The 23,500-nt window shown below is 44.8% G+C and overlaps 1 protein-coding gene across 5 annotated transcripts in view; it reads right to left on the bottom strand.

The window, feature by feature from the left end:
- The window catches only part of LOC149859661 (uncharacterized), a 62,835-nt gene that overhangs the window by 4,495 nt on the left and 34,840 nt on the right, over nucleotides 1-23,500 (bottom strand). For all 5 annotated transcript variants that reach the window (XM_090058389.1, XM_090058388.1, XM_090058390.1 and 2 more), the window contains 5 exons: nucleotides 21,745-21,841; nucleotides 20,489-20,564; nucleotides 19,260-19,385; nucleotides 17,826-17,993; nucleotides 16,390-16,447 (listed from right to left, as the gene is read on the bottom strand). In XM_090058389.1, the coding sequence (XP_089914515.1) occupies nucleotides 16,390-16,447; nucleotides 17,826-17,993; nucleotides 19,260-19,385; nucleotides 20,489-20,564; nucleotides 21,745-21,841 (525 nt within the window). The remainder of the gene's footprint in view (nucleotides 1-16,389; nucleotides 16,448-17,825; nucleotides 17,994-19,259; nucleotides 19,386-20,488; nucleotides 20,565-21,744; nucleotides 21,842-23,500) is intronic.

The raw sequence follows: 23,500 nt of genomic DNA, 5'->3' as shown, positions 1-23,500 counted from the left end.
CTTCTATCATGTCACAAATGCTCAAATGACAGAAGGTAGTATTCAATTCGGCTACTTTACTGTGGCCCACACTTGTTTGTTCATGGCAGAAGAACTCAGGCAGCATGGAGCTGGCCGGGCTCTCCAGCCTCCTGGGGCAAGGGCTTCATGGGCTTGAAGGGCAGGATTGGCTTCCTCAAGTTCTGGGAGCATTTGCCTCACTTTCACACATGCAATACCCTGTACAACACTATCTTACTTTACTTGTATGTATTGTGTGACCTGACCAAAAGGAGACAGACACCTTCTCATGCTCAAATACGTAGCTCTTCAGGGCTAAAATATGCTGTGCTATTGAGGAAAAAATACGGATAATGAAAGTCAAACTTTACATATTGGACTGGCCGTTCGTATAGCACTTGAAAGAATTCACTGAACATATTAAGCACCAGTGAACATGTTGGGATCATATGGGAACTCCTGTTAAGTAGAAATTTTTAAAATACCATCCAGATTGCTGCTATATGGAGTTAATTCTTTAAAGGAAGGAACGAGACAAAAAAAATTACCTTTCAGCCTGTTACATCAAAAATACTCATGCCTCACTTTCTAAGTTCATATTCCTCAGCATAACATTTTGAAATAAAAGCAAAGACCAAAGCAGTCATTTGGAAAAGGAGTGTCCAAAACCTGGTAATATCTTACATTGGTAATATAGTTGGTAATATCAACTACATAGACTTGATCTCATTTTCATTGAACGTGGTTTGCCATCTTTCAACATGAAATAAACCAGTTTTATTATACACTTCTAGGACTCCTCACTCTCTTATTCTGAACATGACTTCATTTTTATACTTCTTTGGAGCATAAAATAGTTGTTAACTGCTTACTTCTTGAATTCTAGAATGGGTGAGGCAACCGTGAGTATATCTGTTGGTGACAGATATACACATTATGAATGTCAAGGAAAAGTTTAAGGTGTACATGAAATCTGGGTGATACCTAAGACAAGGTGCCAAAACACCACCATGGACTTTGTAGTTATGATACTCAAAGTCCTTCACCTGAATTGTTAGAAATGGAGAGCCACCTTTCAGTGAGGGTAAAATCTTTAGTGAGCATTTTGAGTAGTTTGTCATTGCTTTTTTGGAGCTTAGATTAGCTTCTGGGATTACAAAAGCTAGGATAACAAAAAGTCCCTCTTCAAGTATATAGGTAGCAAGAAGAAGTCTTGGGGTAACATTGGACCCCTATGAGGCAGGGCACGGCAGTTGGTGACGGACGCGTGAGAGAAGGCAGAACTCTTCAACAAGTTCTTTGCCTCCGTGTTCCTGTCTGCTGACAACGGGGTGCTCTCGGGTGACAGCGTAGAGAGGCCCGGGAAGGATGCGCGTCCCCCAACTGTTAGTTCAGACCTAGTTAAGGATTACCTGGAGGGCTTAGATGTGTCCAAATCAGCGGGCCCGGATGACCTTTATCCGCAGATGCTGAGGGAATTGGCTGGTGTCATCATGAAGCCATTGGCACGGCTGTTTGAGGACTCCTGGGGCTCGGGCCAAGTCCCTGAGGACTGGAAAAGGGCCAGCGTGGTCCCTATTTTCAAGAAGGGGAGGAAGGAAGAGCCTGACAACTACAGGCCAGTCAGCCTCACTTCTATCCTGGGGAAGGTCTTTGAAAAAATTATCAAGGGCCACATTTGTGAGAGCCCTGCAGGGGAAGTGACATTGAGGGGTAACCAGCATGGGTTCATGCAAGGCCGATCCTGCCTGACTAACCTGGTCTCTTTCTATGACCAGGTAACAAAGAGGTTAGATGGGAAGGAGAAAGTCGATGTCATCTTCTTGGACTTCCAGAAGGCCTTTGACACAGTGTTCCACCCAATTCTGGTGGGCAAGCTGAGGGACTGAGGCACTGACGAATGCACGGTCACATGGGTGGCAAACTGGCTCCAGGGGCGCACCCAGAGGGTGGTGGTGGACGAGTCGATGTCGACTTGGGAGGGTGTAGGCAGCGGAGTCCCCCAGAGGTTGGTCCTTGGGCCAGTGCTGTTCAATATCTTCATTAGCAACCTGGATGAGGGTGTGGAGGGCACCCTGTTCAAGTTCACTGATGACACCAAGCTGTGGGGTAAAGTGAATACACCGGCAGGCAGGGACCGCATCCAGGGAGACCTGGATAGGTTAGAGAAGTGGGCGGATCTGAACAGGATGTGGTTCAACAAGGACAAGTGCAGGGTGCTGCACCTGGGGAGAGGGAACCAGCATTATGGTTATAGGTTAGGGGCTGACCCTCTCAGCACCACAGAGGCAGAGAGGGATCTTGGAGTAGGACTGACTCCAGGATGAATATGAGTCGCCAATGCAACGAAGCAATAGGCAGAGCCAACCGCACCCTGTCCTGCATCAACAGGGACATCACTAAGAGGTCAAGAGAGGTCTTGCTCCCCCTCTATGTGGCACTGGTCAGGCTGCAGCTGGAGTACTGTGTCCAGTTCTGGGTGCCGCACTTCAAGAAGGATGTGGAGAACCTGGAGAGGGTCCAGAGGCGGACACTCATATGGTTGAGGGCCTCTGTGGCCAGCCCTGTGAGGAGAGGCTGAGGGACCTGAATCTCTTCAGTCTCCGCAAGAGGAGACTGAGGAGGGATCTTGTGGCTGTCTACAACCTTATCGGGGGCCACCAACAAGGACTCAGGGAAAGTCTTTTCCCCAGGGCCCCCCTTGGGGTCACAGGAACAATGGCCACAAGCTGAGGGAGGACACGTTTAGGTTAGCTATTAGGAAGAACTACCTCACTGTAAGGGTGGCCTGAGCCTGGAATAGGCTTCCCAGAGAGGTGGTGCTCTCACCTTCCCTGGAAATCTTCAAGAGGAGACTGGATAGGCACCTGGCTGGGGTCTTATGACCCCTGCTACCCCCATGCTCCTTCCTGCCCATGGCAGGGGGTCGGGCTAGATGATCTGTCTAGGTCCCTTCCGACTCATTGATTCTATGATTCTATGATTCTAAACTTGCTTTTTATGAATGTTAAACCAGTTAAACAAAATACTCTTTTACTACAGGCAGTCCTCGAACTTACACAATTGGTTCCTGAAAACCATGTCTTAAGTTGAAATGTTGTAACTCAGAACCGATTTTCCCATAGGAAACAATGTTATAAATGGGGGATTTGTTCCTGAACCAAGGCCTGATACCCTGTTTTCACCAAAAATAACCCAGAATTGTGTACTCAATTATAGATGAGTAATATAGCTACATTAATGTATTTATATTGTAAATAGCAATCATATTGATTTGGAAGGACTTCTTTGAGGTGACTTTACTGGACGTTTTGAAGGCTCTTGGTTGGATTCTTTGAAGAGTTCTTGGCTGGAGTCTTCTCAGGAGTCTTGGCTGCAAGTTTTTCTGGAGTCTTGTCTGCTTTCTTAAAGGAAATGTCCAAGGAAGTTTGGACAGATGTTCTTCAGGGAGGTGGAAGAAATGTGATCTGGCATAATAGCTAAGTACAGACGGTCAAAAAGACAGAGGAGGAATTGATTCAATCTAGGCTGCTTCCTCCAAGTTGCATAAACTACACAGATAACCAACTACACTGACATTTAGTTTTTAATTCAGAAAGGAAGGGGGAGCCCTGCACTGATCTAGGCCAGTAGGCTGGATGTGCTAGAGCACACCTCCTGGCTTGCTAGCTCTTGCAAGTGTGTATGTGTGTGTGTGTTGGGGGGCGGGGGGAGTGCTACAGTATGTCTCCCAGCCTGCTGGCCAGGTTAGGCCATCCCTGATTGACTCCCCAGCATATGCCCCCAACCCCTGCTGTCCCCCAACAGGAGGTTGAGGAATCCCCTGTCCAGGTGCTGGTTCACCTTGGAGGAGCCTCCCTCTCAAGGGGTTTTCCTTCAGCCTGGGTTTCCCAGCCCAGGCAGCCCTGGGGAGCCAAGGGAAATTCTCCCCCTCCCACTTCCCCACAGCTGCTTGCCCCAGCTGCTGTGAGTCTGAGGCAAGCAGCTGTGGGGGAGTGGGATAATTTCCCTCTGCTCCATGAGGCTGCCTCGAGCTGGGGGACCCTGGCCTGGGGTGGGAGGAAGCCACCCAAGGCAGAGGTTCCTTGGTGTCCCTAGCTCAAGGGACTTCTTCCCCCTCTCTCCTGTGGCAAGCAGCTCTGCAGGGGTGGGGGAATGAGGAATTTTCCCTGCTTCCAGGCTGTCCCCAATGGGGGAGGGCTGTGGAGAAGTAAAAAGCCCTCACCACAGGGGCTTTCCCTTCCCCACATGCTGTGTAGGCCTGGGCTAGTTGCATCTGGGAGTCTGTTCCCCTGCCCCCCATCCCCATGGGTTGACAGATGCAGGCAGGAAACAGGTTAGGGAGCAGAGGAGCAGGGCAGTCCCTGCTGTATTGCAGCAGACAGCAAAGCACAGGGCTGCAAAGCATCCTGGGATGCTGGGGATCTGTGAGTTAAATTGAACCAGGAAGGGATCTGGGACAGAAATTCCATAAACCAGTTCAACCTAAATCAGCTAAATCATCTCAGTTCTCAGGATTCGGCAAAGCTGGCTGCTGTGGTCCCAGCCTGCAGCTGGGAGCCATGTGGTGCCAGAGCAGCTAGCTTGGGGTAGAGGAATGGTGGCAGCCTCAGGCAGGGAAGCGTTGAAAGTGGCAGCAGGCGGGGGACAGTGGGAGCAAGCAGGCATGAGGAGCGCAGCAACAGTTGGGTGGCAGCGTGGGGCCCTTGCCCCACCAGGGCCAGAGCCAGTGAGGCCCAGGGTGGGGCAGGAGTAACATGGAGCCCAGGCCGGTAGGGGCTCAAGCTGGGCCAGTTCCCCCTCTCCCTGCTGGTGCAGCCTGTCCTGGCTCCATAGATCCTTGCCAGCCCCACCTGCACTCTTGCCTCCCCACTCTAGTCCCTGTCGGTGCTGGCCCTGGGACACCAGCGCGGGCCCCTTGCTCCTGCCCAGCTATTGCTGCACTCCCACACATCCACTGGCTCCCACTTGCCCCCCGCCTGCTGCAGCCATTTACCCACCACTGCCACTGCTCCCCTCCACCTGCCCCTGCTCCCGTCAGTTGCTGTGGTACCACATGGATCCTGGCTGCAGCACTGGACCGTAGGATACAACAGGAGCCGGCCTGGTCCCTGTGATTCTCTGCTGGCTCTGTGCATTGCTGGCCAGGCTGGCTCAGCTCCTGCTGTGTCCTGCAGTCTCAGCCATGCAGCTGGGACATGGTGCTGGAGCAGCAAGCTGGCAGGGGAGGGGAACGGGATGGGACAGGGAAGTGGCAGAAAGGCAGTGGTGGCAGACTGGGGAGGGGAGAGTAGTGGTGAGCAGCAGCATGAGGCTGCGCTGATGCCCCAGGGGCAGGACTTGCAGGAGTGTGGAGCCTGAGCCAGAAGAACGCTGGTAGGGTCTCTGCCTGCCATGGGGAGGGGGAAGGGCTGTAGGCAAATCCTCGCCCTCCACACATGCCACAACCCTCCCCAGCCACCCTCCCCCCACACACTCACAGCCTCCCACAAACCTCATACCCATTAACCCACATACTCCCCACATGCCTGCCACACCTATCCCCCTACACACACACCCACACCCTCCCCCACACACCACATACCCACACACCACAAACCTATACCTACCCCCCACACCCTCCCATAGTATACAAAAGTAAGACTTCATTTTAAGCTATTACACAATCAATCACCTCTATGTACATTACACAAACACATGTAAACCAGGACAAAAATATTTTTTAAAATCAAATTAATGAACATTGTAGTATATGTTTGATTTTTAGAATATCATTTGGTATTTTTCTGGTTCCAAGATGGCAAACCCTTGCTGAAAGGAGTACTTACTGGGGGCAAGGGGAGGGACTTCTGGTGGCAAAAGTCAGGGGGTGGGACTTCTAGTCCCAAGATGGTGACCAGGGGGTGGGGCACCTTGTCATGGGGCAAGGCCACCCTTGTGGCCCTTGGTGGCTTGCCAAAACTCAGTAACTGGCCCTCCACCTGAAATAATTGCCACCCCTCTCCTGGAACAATGATTTTCAATGTTTGTTGTACCAGGACCCATTTGTAAACATCAGTGACCAATCCCAACCCAGTGCACCTCACTCCTGACCTACTGCCCCCTGTGTCCAGGCCCCAGCCCCACAGTGTGGAGCAGGTAGGAGGTAGGTTGGCGGGCAGGGGGTGTGTATGGGGCATGGACCCCAAGAAGCCCCTTGCAGACTGGAACTCTGTCAGCCTGCAGTGGAAAAGCCAGGTTCCAATGTTTTTCTCCTTTAAAGGAGAATCCATTTTTAAAGTTTGTTTACAACCCTTTCATATATTCTTGTGACCACGTTTGGGTCACGACCCATGGGTTGAGAAAAGCTGCCCTAGAGCATGCCACAGCAGAGCATACCATGCCTGCCACACTTCAAAATGGATGTAGTAGAGCTTGTGCACTTAGTGGTGTACACCCCATACTCTCTCTTAGGAGTGATTACTGTAATATGTCCAGCACAGGATGTATTTTGTGTTGAGCAGGCATGCCATACTTTGCTGAGGTACTCCCAAGTGCAGTCTTGCACTGATGTAGACATGACCAAGTCACAATACCATTCTACCCCTACCTGGAAAGCAGCATGTGTTTGTAAACTCAGAACATGGAAAAGAAAAAATCTGGAGTAGGTTGGGAATTCTGGTTATAAAAGTTCTCATGTAGTTTTTTAAAACAAAAATACACACCTGGCTCAGAGGGATTTATTAAAATTGCCCTGAACAAGACCAAATGATTCCTGGCTTGAACTGAGTAAACTCTATGCAATAAAACCAAGTTCTACACCAGCAATGTGAGGCAGGAAACAGCTGCTCACAGAAACACATGTAATGTTATTGTAAAGGAAGAGCAATGTTTGACTTATGAATTAAGATTTTGCTGAACAGCCAAAACATGGGAGAGTGAGAGAGGTGGTAAATCATAGCCTATCAACCTTTCCCCATCACTACCTTTTTGGATTAAAAGTTTGATTGAATTTAAGGGCTAGGGACACACATTATGCATAAGCCAGTTTAAGTGATCAGAAACTGGTTTAAATCTGTAACAGAACATAAGTTCAGTGCACATAAACCAATTTCAAAATGGCTGAAACTGGTTTAAGATAAACCTGGTTGAATGTAGTATCATACTTAACTGATTTGGGTCAAACTGATTTACCCAATGTCTGTCCCAGACCTCTTTCTGTTTTAAGTTAAACAAGAATCCCCAAGATGCTTTGCAGCCCTGGGCTGTGCTGTCTGCTCCAGAGAACAGGGCTGGCCCCACCCCTCTGCTCCCTAGCCAGAGCTCCAGCAGAGACTGCAGGCACAGCAGGGTCTGCCTTGCTTCCCCCTGCCTCTCCCCCACAACTACTCAAGCAGGGTTCCCCTACCTCCCTCCCTCCCTCCCCTCTGCCACAGCACAGACCTGAGCCCCATGGACCCTAGGCATATGGTATGCTAGCTAATGCCGAGAGGTGTCTGTGTGTGTGTGCCTCCAATTTCACTGGGACAGGCAGACAGAACAGAGTCCATTTAGGACTTTTCGGAGCTAATCAACAGGTCAGCTGGTAATGTCCCTCTGTTTCTTCCTTGGAAAAAGCTGTTTAAGAAAAGCTTCAGCTAATGAGGGAAGTTTTTGTTTTGTTGATGGGCTGATAAACGTTATGTTATCAGCCCCCTGCTGGCTCTAGCACCTGTCAGGCTTGCAGACAGTATGTAGAAGCAGGGAGAGAAAGATTGAAAAGCTCAGTATCATCAACAGATGCATGCACTGCACACCCCCTCTTTGGCTCAGAATCCTAGTTGGAGTCTGACGTCTGGCAAGGTCTGTGCCCCTCAGCTTCTAGCCTGAGCCACTGCAGGCATGTGCCTGCATTTCTTCAGTCCAGAGGGAATGTCTGTACAGTTGCAAACTGGTTCAGCCCAGACAGGTTAAACTAACCTGCAAAGATTGAATCAATTCAGGCTCAGGTTTTTTGAATGCCTGTTCCTAGCCAAGGTGTGCACATATCATGTATAACTTTAAACAAAATTTTGGATGAGTGCCACAGAAATGGCTTCTTTGCCAACTGCCAGCATGCCTCAATGTAGACCTCAAAGCTCCTTGCCTTCCTAGTCATAGTTCTCTTCTGATGCTGCCAGTCATATCAGTTTATACTGTGGTTTTTGTGGTGTGGAAAAGAATTCACTAGCAAACATACTGGACCAAATGTATTTTCTCTTCACTGTACCAACTGGGATTTTTGAACACTGACATACTGACAAGCTGTTGATGGGTAACAAAGCCTTGGAGAGCCTTTTTCTTTCTGTGTTAAGTCATTTGATTTTATTTACACTCTGACCTCACTCTAGTCAATGCTGTATGAGACATATGAGGTTTATATGAATGAAATATGCAATATAAAACATGCAACCTAGACTAAAAGGAATATTATGGGTAATGCCCATAATATTAATTGAGGTTTCCCACTCTCAATTAAATTACACAGTGTATTCTTAACTACATCTCTACTGTATCACAGATGTCTAATTATAATACTATTCCTCAGCAAGCATGATTAGGGACAGCCTGTCAATGACAGCTGCATTTTTATAAGTGCATAAATATATTCCTTGTTTTGGAGCAAGAAGAGGGCACAATGGGAACATTTCTAAAAGATGACAGGGCTATCATAAAATCATAGAAAATTAGGGTTGTAAGGGACCTCAGGAGGTCATCTAGTTTAACCCCTTGCTCAAAGAACCGTCCCAGCCGAGGCTTTGTGTAGCTGGGTCTTAAAAAACTCCAAGGATAGAGAGTCACTATCACTAGCAACCAACATGGATTATTAGAAAAATCATAACAAGCCAGGTTCATTTCCTTTTTTGGACAGGGTAACTGGGTTCGTAGGTAAGAGAAATGTGATCAATATAATATAGCTGGACTTCTGACATATGCCACATTCAATTCTAGTAAGTAAAACTGGAGAAAAATGGACTAGATAGAAATACTATTAGATGGATGTACAACTGGTTGAATAACTTGAAGGAAAGAATAAAAAATCTATTTGTAGATCAACATCAGAAGAGCAGGTCTGTCTGAAATGTTCAGTCACAATTTTGTTTTGAGTCCAGTTCTCGAACATTTTTTTAATGACTGAAATAGAGATACAGGGCATACTGGCCAAATCTTCAGGTGACAAACACTTGGAAGGATAGGATTACAATTCAAAGGAATCTTGATAACTTGTGCTATAGATAACATGAAATTCAACATACAGAAGAAAAATCAAATGGGCATGTACAGAATGACTGACTTGGCAGTAGTTCAGGTAAGAACAGTTACGGTAAGCCACAAACCCAACAGAAGTCAGCAATGTGATGATGTTACCAAAAAAATCACATATTGGATGCATTAATAGAAGCACTGAATACGAGAGATGGTAGTACAGACCTATGCTGGAATTCTGTGTCCTTTCCGTTTCACATTTTTTAAAGATGTAGAGAAACCATACAGAACCCAGAGGCAAACAACAACTATAACAAAGGGGTTGGAATGCAATCCTTCTGAGAAAGGGTTGACAGAAATAGATACATTTAGTTTGGAGAAAAGGATATTAAGGGTAGCAGTTTTCATGTATTTGATAAGCTACTGTAAATAAGATGGAGATTTTTTCTCTCCCTATAAAGGGCAGGACACAAAACAATTGACTCAAACTGCAGCAAAGCAGACTTAGATCAAATCTCAAGATAATTTTCTCAACTCTAAGACCAATATGACAATGGAACAAGCTACCCATGGAAGTTATGGAATCTCCTTATCTGGAGGTTCTCAAGAAGAGGCTGGAGAAGTATATACCTGGGAGGGTTTACAAAGAGTGAATCTTGCATCTGTGCAAAGGGTTGGACTAGGTGATCCATGACGTTGTCCCTTCCAACCCTTTGAATCTATGATTCTGTGCCTCTGGTTAGGTTTGCTCTTATCCCTATCTAACAGCAAAAACATCACTCAAGTGGTCAAGAAATGGCACAAATATAAAAGATATTATACAGTCTGTTCTGTTATAATGAGGTCCTTGTGCTGTTCTCATAACATAGTATCTAAGTGCCCTACAGTAATGAATTAAATGTTGTAACTGACATCTGCTATATGTGGTTTGTTCTTTACTTGATCCTCTCCTTCAGAGGAAAATGTGTGAGCACAGTGCAGGGTTTTCATTTGGAAGGATTTTATTTCATACATTCCCACTGCTTAACATCTGTTAGAGATGTCCTTTAGTTGATATGGATATGTTTTCCACAGTCTTGGACAATCGTCCAGACAAGTTCTATCTCCTATATGGCTGAATCTGAAAGAAAATTCCATCATGCTATAGGAGTGGGACTATTGATCATGGTCTTCATCTCAGAGCCTTAGTTGGGTTCTTTTAGATGTGCTCAGTCCTAGCTATTGAATACCCTGAAGATAAGGAATATATGATGTAAATATATACTTTTCCTCAAAGACTAACCTACAGGGGCATTATCTGCATCCTTTTTCATATGCCCTAGATCTGCCTGCTAGCTGTTAATCCCCATTATAGCAAGTGACTCCATCTGGACACCACAAATACTTTAAAACCAAGAGAAAGTATTATTTCTGAGGTACCCAAAAAATGTGGGTTGTAGCCTACTGCTTTCAGTCATGCCAGGAAAGAATCTGCTTCTCATTTACTAGGGGCCTTGTGGGGAGGAAGGGAAGAAAACTACTAAAGCAAAAAAATAGCCGCATGCTGGATATCAGGGAGCATATTTGAGGAAGCGGAAAAAACTCAGGTCTGGATTGTAATTACTTTATCCAGACTGAATATCTTATGCAACATGTATTCCCATTGACATTCAAGGTGAGCTTCTGGTGGAGGTGAATTCAGCACAAGTGAGGAGACCACAATCTGGTCATCAGTGAACAAGACTGATTTAGGAAGAGAACAGCCGTAGAATACTATGGTTGACTGTTAAGGAAGTAGAGCTTCTCCATCTAAATGGGGGAGATCTTCCAAAGCATAGGATAATCATGGAGGTTCCATGTGCCCTGTGATCCAAGGCTCAGGGAATGTACTTTTCCCTCGATCTGACCCTGACTTTATTTTGCTGTTGTTTATTATCTTACCCCAATGTCAAAGTAAACAGGAAGGGCCTGTCAGATTTTTGTCATTATTGTTTTAGAATATCAAAATATCTGGAATCCATTAAGACATTTCCAATAGGGCTGTGCCAAATGGTTATGTTTCATTTTGGTTTTGGATTCAGCGTTTCGGAGGGAAAGTGATTCATTTCGGTATTTCAGATCACTGTCCTGTTTCGATTCGGCCGAATCTGTTTCAGAGTTTCAACGCTGTTTTGGCCATAGGCTATAATGGGGAATCACTAAAATGCCTATAACTTTGTCATTTCTTGCCTGATTCAGATGAAAATTGCAGGGATGGTAGCCCCTTCTGAGGGCAGGAAGTCTGCCAAGTTTCAAGGAGATAGGAGCTGGGATTTCTGTGAAAATGTACCTCAAACTTTTCTAAGAAAAACTAGTATCACCTGCCAGCAGTGGCAGCATGCTGTAATCCTGTGTGCAGATCTGGGGGCACGCTCCCCCCAGGAAGAGTCTGGCACAGCCCTGCATCCCTCTTGGGGGCACGGGCCCCTGGATCGGTGTGTAAGATGACAGCAGGCTGCCACTGCCAGCTGGGGCCAGGACTAGGTTCTTTCCAGTGCTCAGCACAAGCTGTGCCAGGCAGACTCAGGTGCTGGCACTGGCCCCAGCCAGCAGCCACAGCATGCTGTCATCCACGTACTCCGCAGCCAGTGAGTGTGGAACTTTAAAAAAAAAAAGACCTGTATTCACTGGCTGTGGCAGCGGCAACTGGGGCCTCTGCATGCAGCACGGGGGGGGGGCAGCAGGGATTCTCCCTTCTCCCCCTGGCATCTGCATGGCAGCTGCCCCATGATGTAGGTGCAGCATGGCTTGGCAGGGCACCGCGCACTATCCTGGAGGTGGGACAGATACACCTGTCAGCCAGAGCTCCAGGTTCAATTCCCCAGCTCTCTGATCATTCTCCCAGCTCTTCCCAGGGGCCACAGCTCCTAGATCTGCATGTGAGGTTTTAGCAGGCTGCTGCTGCTGGCTGGGAAAATAGCCCAGAGCCGCCACCATCACCACCAGGCAGTGGTAGCCTGCTGTCTTCCTGCAACATCTGGGGGCCCAGGCCCCACAGGAAGAGCTGGGGGAAGCAATCAGAGAGCTGGGGAAAAGATTGCGGAGCTGGGGAATGAAACCGGGAACGGGGGGAATGTTCAGGCATCTGAACATTTTCCCAGCTCCCAGTTCCATTCCCTAGCTCCCAGTTTGATTACCCAGCCTCAGGTTCGATTCACCAGCCCCCAGTTTGATTCCCCCACTCTGTGATCATTCCCTCAGCTCTTCCTGGGGCACAGGCCCCCGGATCTGCGTGTCTGGTTTCAGAAGGCTGCCTCTGTAGGCTGAAGCCAGCAGCAGCACCACAGTCTTTCTGGCACTCAGCGCAGGTGGCGCCAAGTGGCTGCTACTGACTCCAGCCTGCAGTGGCAGCCTGCTGAAACCCTGCTCACAGATCAGGGGCCCGTGCTCCCCAGGAAGAACTGGGGGGAAGCAATCAGAGAGCTGGGGAATTGAACCAGGAGCTAGATGTCAATAACAGAGCAGTCCTCCCCTCCCTCTTCTTAGTTTTTGTTTCCCTGGAAGCCCAGCTCCGAAACTCTGAAATTCTCTGAAACGTTTCTGAAATGTTTCAGAGCCTTCTGTTTCAATTCATATTCAGCACTTTGAAAGCCAAAACAGCCTGAAACACCTGCAAAACAAATGGCTGCAGAAATTTTGCGCAGCCCTAATTTCTAACTGCATCAGGATAAAACAGGTCATGTGCTCTTGACGAAGTTTCCGTTGCTGCCTGACCAAAATGAACTGCAGTCTTCCCCATGATATAAATCTGCACTTGCTCCAAATGAAAGAATCCAAATTAGAAGCCTGAAGCAAGAAGTATCCAAAAGATGTTTTCACAGATTCCCAAAGAAGATACGCTAACACTGACAATCCTGTCTCACAAATCACTTCAGTAAGCAACTGCTAAGAACTAATTGTAGCCAACACATCAGCCAGCAAAAAAAATTAGATTTTTTTTCTCCATTCTTAGATTCTGTTTATTTTCTCCAAGAAAATGTTCTGCCAATGATTTTGTGGGGGATGCAACTGGATGTAACGCCTTCTTTTTGAATCCTTACCACCCCAGGATCAGAGTAACTGCAAATAACTTCCCACAGAGATATCTCAGTATGCATCAGATGAATAAACACATCAAAGCACACCACCACAGTAAAGAAATCACTTCATCTTCATGATGAATAGTCAGTAGATGCCAAGTTTCCCTCACTTGGAAATGAAAGAGTAAGTCATAGGAAAGATCAAACATTAAGGTGAAATTCTTGACTCAGTTTGTTTAACTTTCTGAATTAGCTACTCTAGTACTGTAGTTTAGTCAGAGACTTCATCTATATTTACAATAGTGTTACAGTAATGTGAACGGGGTTATTACTTTATCCCATGGTTAATATCCTAGTAGTTGTGATATATTACACACATACAGCACTGTGAAAGTATAAGCCCCCGATGTCTGGTCATTTATATTCAAACCATTAAAGTTTTGGCATTCAGCATGGTGTGGCTTTCCTGCCTATGCTTCTCTCTAGCAAAGGAGAATATTGAGAAATACCAAACCCAAGGATAAAGCCTAATGCCAAGATCCAGGCACCTTCAAATCTTTGACAGATATTTATCTGGATTTCAACTTTGCGGCTCAGGCTAATCTCTAATAATCTCACAGGAAAATGCAGTCTTTTCCATTCCTGTTAAAAATAATTATGCAAATTCAATAGCAAGGTAATTCATTTAGTGAAACATTCTGACCCCTTGAATGTTCTTTATTTCCGTTGGATAGCTATCAAAATTCTCTTGCAGTACAAGTTACTCTGAGACTACCAGAACAAACAGCCAATGAAAATAGATCATGGAGGCAGACATTAGCACATGGCATACATTTTTTTATGAGATATGATTTTAAGATTCAGATAAATGAGACTCATGACAAAGACTGCAATAGAAATGGAAAATTCTTGTAATGCTCTCTGCCAAGAGACTAGGAAAGTTAATTAGTTCAATTTACTTGGCAGCATAAATTCAAATGTTAAGAATTTTATAAAAATCTAATAAAGAAACTTCTAGAAGAGATCTAAGGGCCACAGCTTTCAGCTGAAAAATAGTTCTCTTCTGAACAAGGTAAAATGAGGAGGGACTTTAACTATGCCCTTATTCAACAGTGATTTCAGGATGGTACAAAAGGGCACGTGTCCCATGCATGCATCTGGCAGGTGAGACCAGAGCTCTCAATGGCCTCAGCTGCCCGTTCTTGGGATAAACTGGCTGGATCCCTCTGTGAATCTGCCTTTGCCCCTATGTTATCCAGATGTAGGGTAACTGTAACAGGGCACTGGGGATATCCACCACTTCAAGGAATCAGACAGGCCTAGGGAACCTTCAGCAGGTGCGGCCAGGCCTAATCAGTGAGTCAGCAGACTTGGGGGCTGACACCGGAGGCTGGTTAGGAGAGCCACATGCCGGGAGAGAAGGAGAGCTGGGCTGGGTCAGTTCGAATTATGACAGCAAATGGAGTCATCTGAGAGGAGGGCTTGAGAATAAGGGGTCCAAGCACACAGTAGGGCCAAGAGTAGAGAGAGCCATGAGATGAAGTCAGGGTCAAAGGGCCCAATAGCCACCAGCCCTGGAGGGAGGCAGAACCTTGTAGGGAGGCCCATGGGGGAAGGCAGGAAGACCAAGTAGGTCTGACTGGTTCTGGGTAAGTCTGAAAACTGCACACTGCAGGGGTTGGTTAGTGTAGTGTGGTTGCCTGTGGTGGGGCAGCCTTCAGGAAATGGCACACGTGGGCCACTTCAGGGGAAAGTCTCAGCCCCCACTGCCTTGTGGGTTACCCTGTGGAAGGGGAAGGCTAAAGGAACACACCCTGATAGAAAAGCATGGGGCAAAGAAGATCATGTGGATCACAGGAGTCCACTGGATGGGGTAGAGCTGGGAAGGCCAGAACAAAACTGAGCCAGGTCTGAGCAGAGTTGGGAAGGCTGGAGCAGAACTGAGCCAGGTCTGAGTGGAGCTGAGAGGCCTGAGCTAAGGAGTATGGCCCAGTTAGGGGCATGAGTCATAAGGTGGCCCAGTTGCAGGCACGAACCGGATGAGACAAGAATATGGCCCAGTTAGGGGCATGAGTGTGGCCCAGTTGAGATCATGAACCAGACATGATGAGTAGGATACCAAGGCATTGGACATGGTGTAGGGAAGGCACAGAGCCGTGTGATTGGCCTTGGAAGCTGGGGCTACAAGTTGAAGCTCATCTTAGTAAAATCAGGGCAGCCTTCCACAGCATACAGATATCAGTTAACAATGAGGCATGGCGGGCTAGTGTGGGACGGACTGGTCTAGACAGGGTAGGAGAATTTTTTGGGGGTGCCTTGGCATCACCTTGTCACAGTAACATTTTCAAAAGTGCCTATGTAATTTAGGAGATAAAGTTCTCTATTTTGAGATTAGGAATTTAAGTTACTTGGACATCTTTTAAGTGACATCCATTTTCACCTTTGTTGGTAGATCCATGTGTTTGGCCTGTGTCCTTTGCAAATTTAAAGCCCCTGATCCAAAATGGTAATGGCAAAAAGAAATACTGATCAGCTGAGTGTTTCAAAACAAATTGGGATCAACACAGTTATCCAGGACACATTTAGTGATCTAAGAAATAGTAATCTAAGAATCCTTCCCATTGGCTGGCCTGCTAAAGAGCCTAAATAGGACCTCTTCATACCACCTGGAGCTGCAGTCTCACAAGCTAAGGACTAGACTTGGGCAGTAGCTGGATTGGGGATTACCAGTAAAGTCAATAGAACTGAATCAATGTCAAACTGGTGTCACAGAGGAGACCCAGCTGTGGGGAGTTTTAGATGAATGTGTTGATTGGTGACATTCCTCCCTTTGAGTCACATTGAACTAACTACCCTCCAAAGGGATAAGGTTGATGTTCATATATGTTCAGAAGAACTTTGCCTAAGTATGAACTGTTGCTCACCAGTTCAGATAATTACAATTATCCTACAAAGATGCAAACGGAATTTTCAGTTGGATACCATTGTTTGTTCATGACTTCCAGAATAAATAACTCTAGGATCCATCCATCTACACATCATAACTCTATGATACTAAGAACTGGGATATTTTACTGCTGGCTTTTCAATGACAGGAGAGCAATGCATGTATTAACGCATTAAATAATGTTTGTGTTTCTCCCCTTACCTCATTAGTGAAGAGATCAGATGTCACAAACATATGTTCTTGCTTAATATCCAACACCCTAGAACAAACAAATTAGAGATCACTGCAAGCCCTTGTCATTGTCAAATTATTTTCTCTGAGCATTTGGATGATAAACACATCCATACATGTCCCTCTAATATGCAGCTAGGTTGAAATAAATGTGAATTCAAAGCACAGGTTGTTCACATCTCTCAATATTTTGAGCTCCTTTCCAGTTTGTCTTCCTGACACCTACTGGACCACAATCATGCCATTATAATTTCACTGAAATCAGTACATCAGTTGTATTTTTATTGTATCAATCTTAGGGAGAATTAAGTTGTGCCAAAATGCAACAACTATAACTCATTCAACAAGCTGAATATTTTCCATTGCCAGCTGCCTGCTAATGTATTACACTGTTTCTGGATGGGAGCAACCAAAGACAGGATAAAAAGCTAAAATTAGAAGCATTAAATATCCTGTGGAAATTTAATCCTTTAGAAATTGTTCCAGGTGTATCCTCCACTGCCTCTCTCCCTTCCTCTCCTAAATATTTTCCCATAAAGTCATCTGGCTGTGTGTTTTCTTAGCACCTATCCATAGCTCTGAGTTCCTTTGTAGAGGAAAAGGCTACATTTAATTGTTAAACGTGTGCACAGGCCAGCCATTCGCCTGTAAGGAGAGAAGTTGGTACTGAACTCTGTACCTTTCCATACTTCTAATAGAAACTCAAGTAACTAGAGAAAAGACAAATAGGGTGTCTGCAGCATTTCAAATAACGTTTTTCCTCAGAGTTTCCTAGCTAGTCAAACCAGAATATTTTATAGACATCTATCAATTTGAACATTTTTGACAGAAAGTTTTCAGAAGTCCAGGGGGAACTCTGTTCAGCTAGAGAGATTCAAATAAGAAACCTGGGCTTTTTTCAGTTGGAAAAACAGACCTTTCAAAACGATTCAGCTTTTCACAAACTCCTGTAAGAGGTTTAGGGTTCATTCTGATGTGCAACGAAAACAAATGTTGAAACTTTGGAAGTTTCATGAAATGGAATTGCTGGGCTTTAGTCAGCTGTAGAAACTATTACAAGCCTTCAGCTTGTCTCAGAAAATAATTCATGCTTTCTCCAACACAGAGACTTCGCCATTTTTAGAAGCAATGAAATTCTACAGTTCACTATATCAGATGAGCCATCCAGAGTAGGATATTTGTAGCACCTATTTTACAGGCTACATACCACTACTCACTTTGTAACCGGGAAACATTTTCTGAGACTGACTACAATAGCAGATGATAGATTATTTGAGTTATGTTAGTTACTAAATAAATCCATTTACTTTCAGCTGATACTTAAAGTCATTGATTGCATTTAAGAAACCATTATGTTATCTTCTGAGCAGTGGCCAGCCAGCAGCATCCACATGATTCTGAATTACCTCACGTCTTCCCGAGCCAATATCTCCAGTAACTTTGTAATATCCCCTGGGCAGTCAGAGAGCAGGAGGGAAAATTTGCACATTCTGTTGTCAAGGGTCAGGGCACGATCTATGCACTGTCGCATCAAAGGCAACTCCAGGTTGCCACTGCATACAGCAATCGCCACTCTGAAAGGGAAGAGCAAACAGGGTCTTTCCTGCTTGTCTGAATAAAGTGAAAACAGAATATCACAGTTGCATCAGTAACTGCAGAATATATTACATATCTAGCAGATGTTCTTTTGGGACTTCCAAGCTCCCTGTCACATATCTAGGAGCCTGAAAATGCTGATAGTGTCTACTCCAGAATAGAACATCTAAATCTCAGGAGAGTCATAGCTTGAGACAAGGCAAGCTCCCACCATGCCGTGAGAGCAGCTGTGGGAAGGTCTTAGAAATCAGGATCAAATTATTCCCTTGTGTTTCTGAGAGACTGAACTAAGTGTTTTGAATTTTGTGAAATATAAATCTTCCTGACTCTTTCTCCTATAGAAAACCTTGACAATATCAGTATTCATTCCATACCTTGCTCAAAATGTTGGAATTTGCCAAAAAGTAGAAATTTAAAAATTTAACAAGCCAAAGGTATTGAGACAGGTACTCGGAGAACTAAGTAACAGTAATAAACATGATGTAATTGTAAGTAGTGCATGACATGTTTGAAGTGGAGCATAAACACTAATGAAGTTTCACTTTGCAGAGAGGATGTGTGACTTGTGTCAAGTCTTGTACCTTGTCAGTGGCTTAGCTGGAGAAGCACAACGCAGACCTCTAGAATCCCAAACCCTGTTTTCTCTTATTCATAGCACACCACTGCATCTGACTTGCCTTTTCTACAAGCTACTTTTCACCCTAAATACCCAAGGTATGCTTGGCAACATATATTTTCCTGCTCAGCCTATAAAAATCACTCACAAATTTTGTGCAACCAGGATCCTACAACACTCCCTCCGCCCCCTCCCTCCCCAATCTTGTATTCCAGGCTACGTCTTGAGTTTGGGCTCAGTCCCATAAAGTAGTGATTACAGGGACTTTGATCCAAAAGGCATTTTTGCAATTTATGCACATGCTTAACTTCAAGCCCGTAAGTAATTTCACTGACTATGGGCCAGAGGGCTTGGTATTGAATACTTGGTGTAAACTGCTAGATCTGTTAAGCATAATGGAAGGTCTTCAGTAGAGGCTGGCCTCATCTCTCTTTCAGCCAGCTGTCCCCTTCTTCTAGAAGCACTACTCCTTACCAGTGTGGGCAATCTCACGGATCAGGATGAGGGAAAACAACAAACCCTTCTCTGTCTGAGAAGTACAGCGCTCTCTTTCTCTCTCTCTCTCTCCCTTTTGGGTGACTTCCCTGATAAGGTCTATTTTGTAATTGCTGCTTTGTAGGCACTGTACCTTTTACTCTTTAATTCTGGCAGCTTCCCCGCAACTAAAGCCGCAAGTCCAATAGCTCCTTCTGCATCAATTGTGGCTCGCTCATATTCTAGCAGCCTCAATATGGCAATGAGAATGTCCTCCTCCCTAAGGCAAAAAGAATGGTGTTAGAACTAGCAAACTGCAGAGTGAATACACAATAAACCCCCCAAAGAGGGTTAGGAATAAGGTACAAGATATTTATAATATTAAGGGATCCTGTTTGTCCTGTGGTTGGTTTATTCATCAACCTCAGCATAGCATTATAGGAAACTAGGTTGCTGAGCATGAACCCAGGTCTTGAACACATGCTGACAAAGATGTCATGGAACTGTTTGCAAGAAATGTTCACATCAGTATTCTGGCTGGATAATTCAACTGGATAAGTACTTTCTGTCAACCAGCACTGACCCCATTATTTTGATGGGACATCAGATTAGAGGTGTTCCACTGAGTGTTCAGAATTGCTATATCATATTACTGTATGCTGTCAAAGGGTTGTTTTACAGCAGGAAGGTCATTGAACCTCTCACAGCGGCTTTAAGAGAAGTAGGAATTAACCCTTAACTGGCATAACATGGTATAATTTACCCCATCTCAGGATCTGTCCCACAATTCATCCTTGGTTTGATCAGAAATGAAGACAACAATTACACAGCAGATGTGACAAACTTCAGTTATAAATTCCTGGCAGCCTACTCTTCATAATAGCAGCCCTGTATTCCCCACACCATTCCTATCATTTCAGCTCTCACCTTTTCTCCTTTGTTTATATGTCTCTTAATGCCCCTTTGCTTTTCCTATTATGCATGCAGATACTATTTAGGACACTGAAAGAACAGTTACAGGATACTTTTATTATAAATAGACATTATAATAAACCTAGCTTAATGAACACCAAAGGAGATGGGAAGATAAATGCTACTTAAAGTAACGCACAGATATTGCCGTAATTACTGTTATCTTCCCAAGGGCCTCATCCGACATTTACTGAAATCAGCAGAAATTGCTTTTGCTGTTAGAGTATCTGTTCAGGTTCTAGTCTGAGTTTTCAGTGCCACATAGGCAAAATTCTTAAAAGTTAATGGAACTAGGGACTTATCAGGCTATCAGGAAGACACCTCTGTAGCCCATCTGAAACATACAACATTACATTTAAAATATGCCCATTCAAAGTAACATTGCTGGGTATATTTTCTTTCTCTACTTACCTCACAGTAACAACTTTGTCTACAAGTTTTCCTGTCAACTGGGAAGAGTTGGTGCCAAAGCAAGGCCCACTCACATCTGCAGATTTAAGTGACATATGAAAAAATGAAGCTGGCTACTTTAGGTATGTCCAAAGTTGTCTGGAGGTCCAGTGTCATTTTGTTTTATGTTGGCTATCAATTGAAATAGAATAAGAACAGTAGCTTGTCATTATGCTGTCTTAAAAATAAATGCTTTCGACACTTGTTAACCTGTTAACACGAAAGAGAAAATATCTGCCCTCAAAGAGTTTATAATGTAAAACTCTATTTATGCATTTAGACCCAGGCACCTGCCCCCCTACAGTAATACAACTTCATCAGCTTCAGTGATGTGACATCCATCTGGTTCTCAATGTGTAAAGAGGCATAAAGAGAAGTTAAAAATAACATGTTTTTGTTACACCGCGGATTATGTGGTAGCCACACATAAGAAGGAGAGGCTTTACTAAGAAAGGTAAAAAGTTTGGTTTTTGACACCTCTAGTTTGAGAAAATGGTGAGGCTCTCAAGATAGATAAGTAAGAGAGGGTACAGGGCACACAGAAAAACTGAGGTGAGTAGGAAGGAAGGGAAGACTTGTGCAGGCTTGCACAGCCATATTTTCAAAGGTGTTTATCATCTGTAACAGTAAACAACGTCAAAGTAGCAGGTTCTCCGAAAATGAGGTATTCAGCTATTTCTTTGTTTGTTTTCCAGATTTCTCTGCACATAAAAAAAAATGGTATCTAATTTTCAAGTATTGCTATAGAAGGCATCTCTGATCATTGTTTTATAAAACTAAATGCTTAAGCACCAGGTTTTTCTACCCTTCCACATCCCAGTGTTTGACCTGGTACACTGTCCCACTGACTTTAGTAGGATAAGGTAATACTAGTTGTCAGTACAGGTGACAAAATTTGGTTCCAAAGAAGAATATTTACATTCCTAAGTCATCATCTGAGCATGAAAAGAACTAGAAATAATTATTAAAGCAGTGTTGGAGTATAGTTGTAGGTATGATGATCCACAAAATGTATGAAGGGATAATTTGTCATATTTTTTATTGGTTCAACTATATGGCTGGGAGAGAAATTTGAGATGCTTTGGCTACAAAGTACCCTCCCTCAACCCATGTTTATTACTGCATTCAACTAGATCTGACTTAAATTAACTGAAAAAGGAACACCAAGGTGGCAGAAATCCATAACAATTTGATTTTTTAGAAATTCTCTCTCTTACCTCCATAAAACTGATGATTGCTGCAGGCCTGGTCTTTGACAGGTTGCCCTGTCTTTAATGACTGTTGTAGTATAGGGAAACTCTCAGATTCAACACCCTTGGAAAAGGAAAAGAAATTATCATAACTATATTGCTCATATTAGTACAGGAGCCACCAACACCAAGGAAACAAAATGGAAATTCAAGAAAGGCCTAGGCAAAATGTATCAGGAGAGTTTGATATCTTTCTGAAACATATTGCTAATTTAATTTTAATATGCCTTTATTCTAAACACATGCTCTCAGGTCCTGGGACTAGGCTCCCACTTTAGTTTACTTCTGAGAAAAGGAGGGGAAGGGCTACATATATATAAAATTGAACAGAAATCTTTTCACCAAATGGAAAAAAAGCCCAAACCATTGCACAATATCAGGATTTAAATGAAGAAGAGCTATAACTATACAGGAGAAGGAAAAACAGTTAATTTCAGTGCTTCAAGCTAAGTAGTAAGACTGTAAAAAGTAACAAAAAGCAAAATTGTATTTTAAAAATTCATTCAGTTTTAATCTAAGGTATCAGAGCTGATTTTAACCAACAGGTATAACCTCATTTTCTGTATGATTTACATCAAAATGACGAAAATATACTGTGACCATCAGCAGGCTGTAGTTCCTGCTGGTATGCAGAGACAGCAAGGGCATGCTCTATGAGTGGGGGGTGGGTGGCTCTTTAATTTGGTGTGGACCATACGCTTAGATCCCTAGTTAGGTTCATTTAAGTGCAAACTATACTCAAGTTCCAGGAAGGTTAGATTAGCTTCCCAGCCCTGCCCCCATGAACCAGCCAGGTCCTGAGCCTACCAAATCCCTCCATCCTGCAGGCTGCTCCTGGTGCCAGTTTTATCAGTGTTGACCAATGCTGGGAGCCAAGTAAGTAGGTCCCAATGAACAGAGGGGTGGAAGAATGGCAGGGTAGGTATGCTGGGGAGTGGGTCAGGGAGCTCAAAATAGCCTCTGGCCCCAAGGGATGGGGGAGAGAGAACCCCATCACGCCAACTCTCCATCCCCCATGCACCCCCATGCGGATGCCACCTGCCCTCTTGATCCCCCAATGGACTCCACTTGGCTCCTCAATCGCCCCATGGATGCTGTCTGCCCCCTCCAATCCCTCCATGAATACCACCTGCCCCCCTGAGCCACCGCACAGGCCCCACTAGCCCCTCCAATCCCTCCCACATATGCTGCCCATTCCCTTGATCCCTCCTGCAGATCCTGCTTGCCCCTCATCTCCCGATGGACCCCATGATCCACTTCCTGCGAGCCTCCCCATCCTGACTTACCTTAGTTCAGGTAACCATTTTTTACTCAGTCTAACCTCCCCAAATGTTTGTACCCAACCTAAGTGATCCATAGGTCTTGTACTTATCCTCTGCACAGGGAAGGTTAATAACAAAACTTTGTAAATACCACATAATTTCAAAGCACTAGCACTCTGGAGATGCTGGGTATAGCTATGCTGACTTAGCACAGCCCCAAGGCATACTGTACTGAGCTGCCATGCCTCAATGCCATCCACACTATCTCCCAAAATGGAAGACACCACTCCTTGTGCATGGTGCTAGATATGTGCCAATAAGCCCTCCCAAGGAACAGAGCTTATTTTGGCTACAAACAGATGTTGCATTTATCCCAGAATAAAACCATTTTATTCTTGGGCAAAGTGTGATCATTCAGACATCCACGTCTGTTGTTCCAGAACAAACCTGGAAAAGGTTTA

This window comes from Crocodylus siamensis, chromosome 7 (genome assembly GCF_052110815.1).
Source record: "Crocodylus siamensis isolate JL-2025a chromosome 7, ASM5211081v1, whole genome shotgun sequence".
NCBI lineage: Eukaryota > Metazoa > Chordata > Crocodylia > Crocodylidae > Crocodylus > Crocodylus siamensis.
This window is presented reverse-complemented; position numbering and strand designations above follow the sequence as displayed.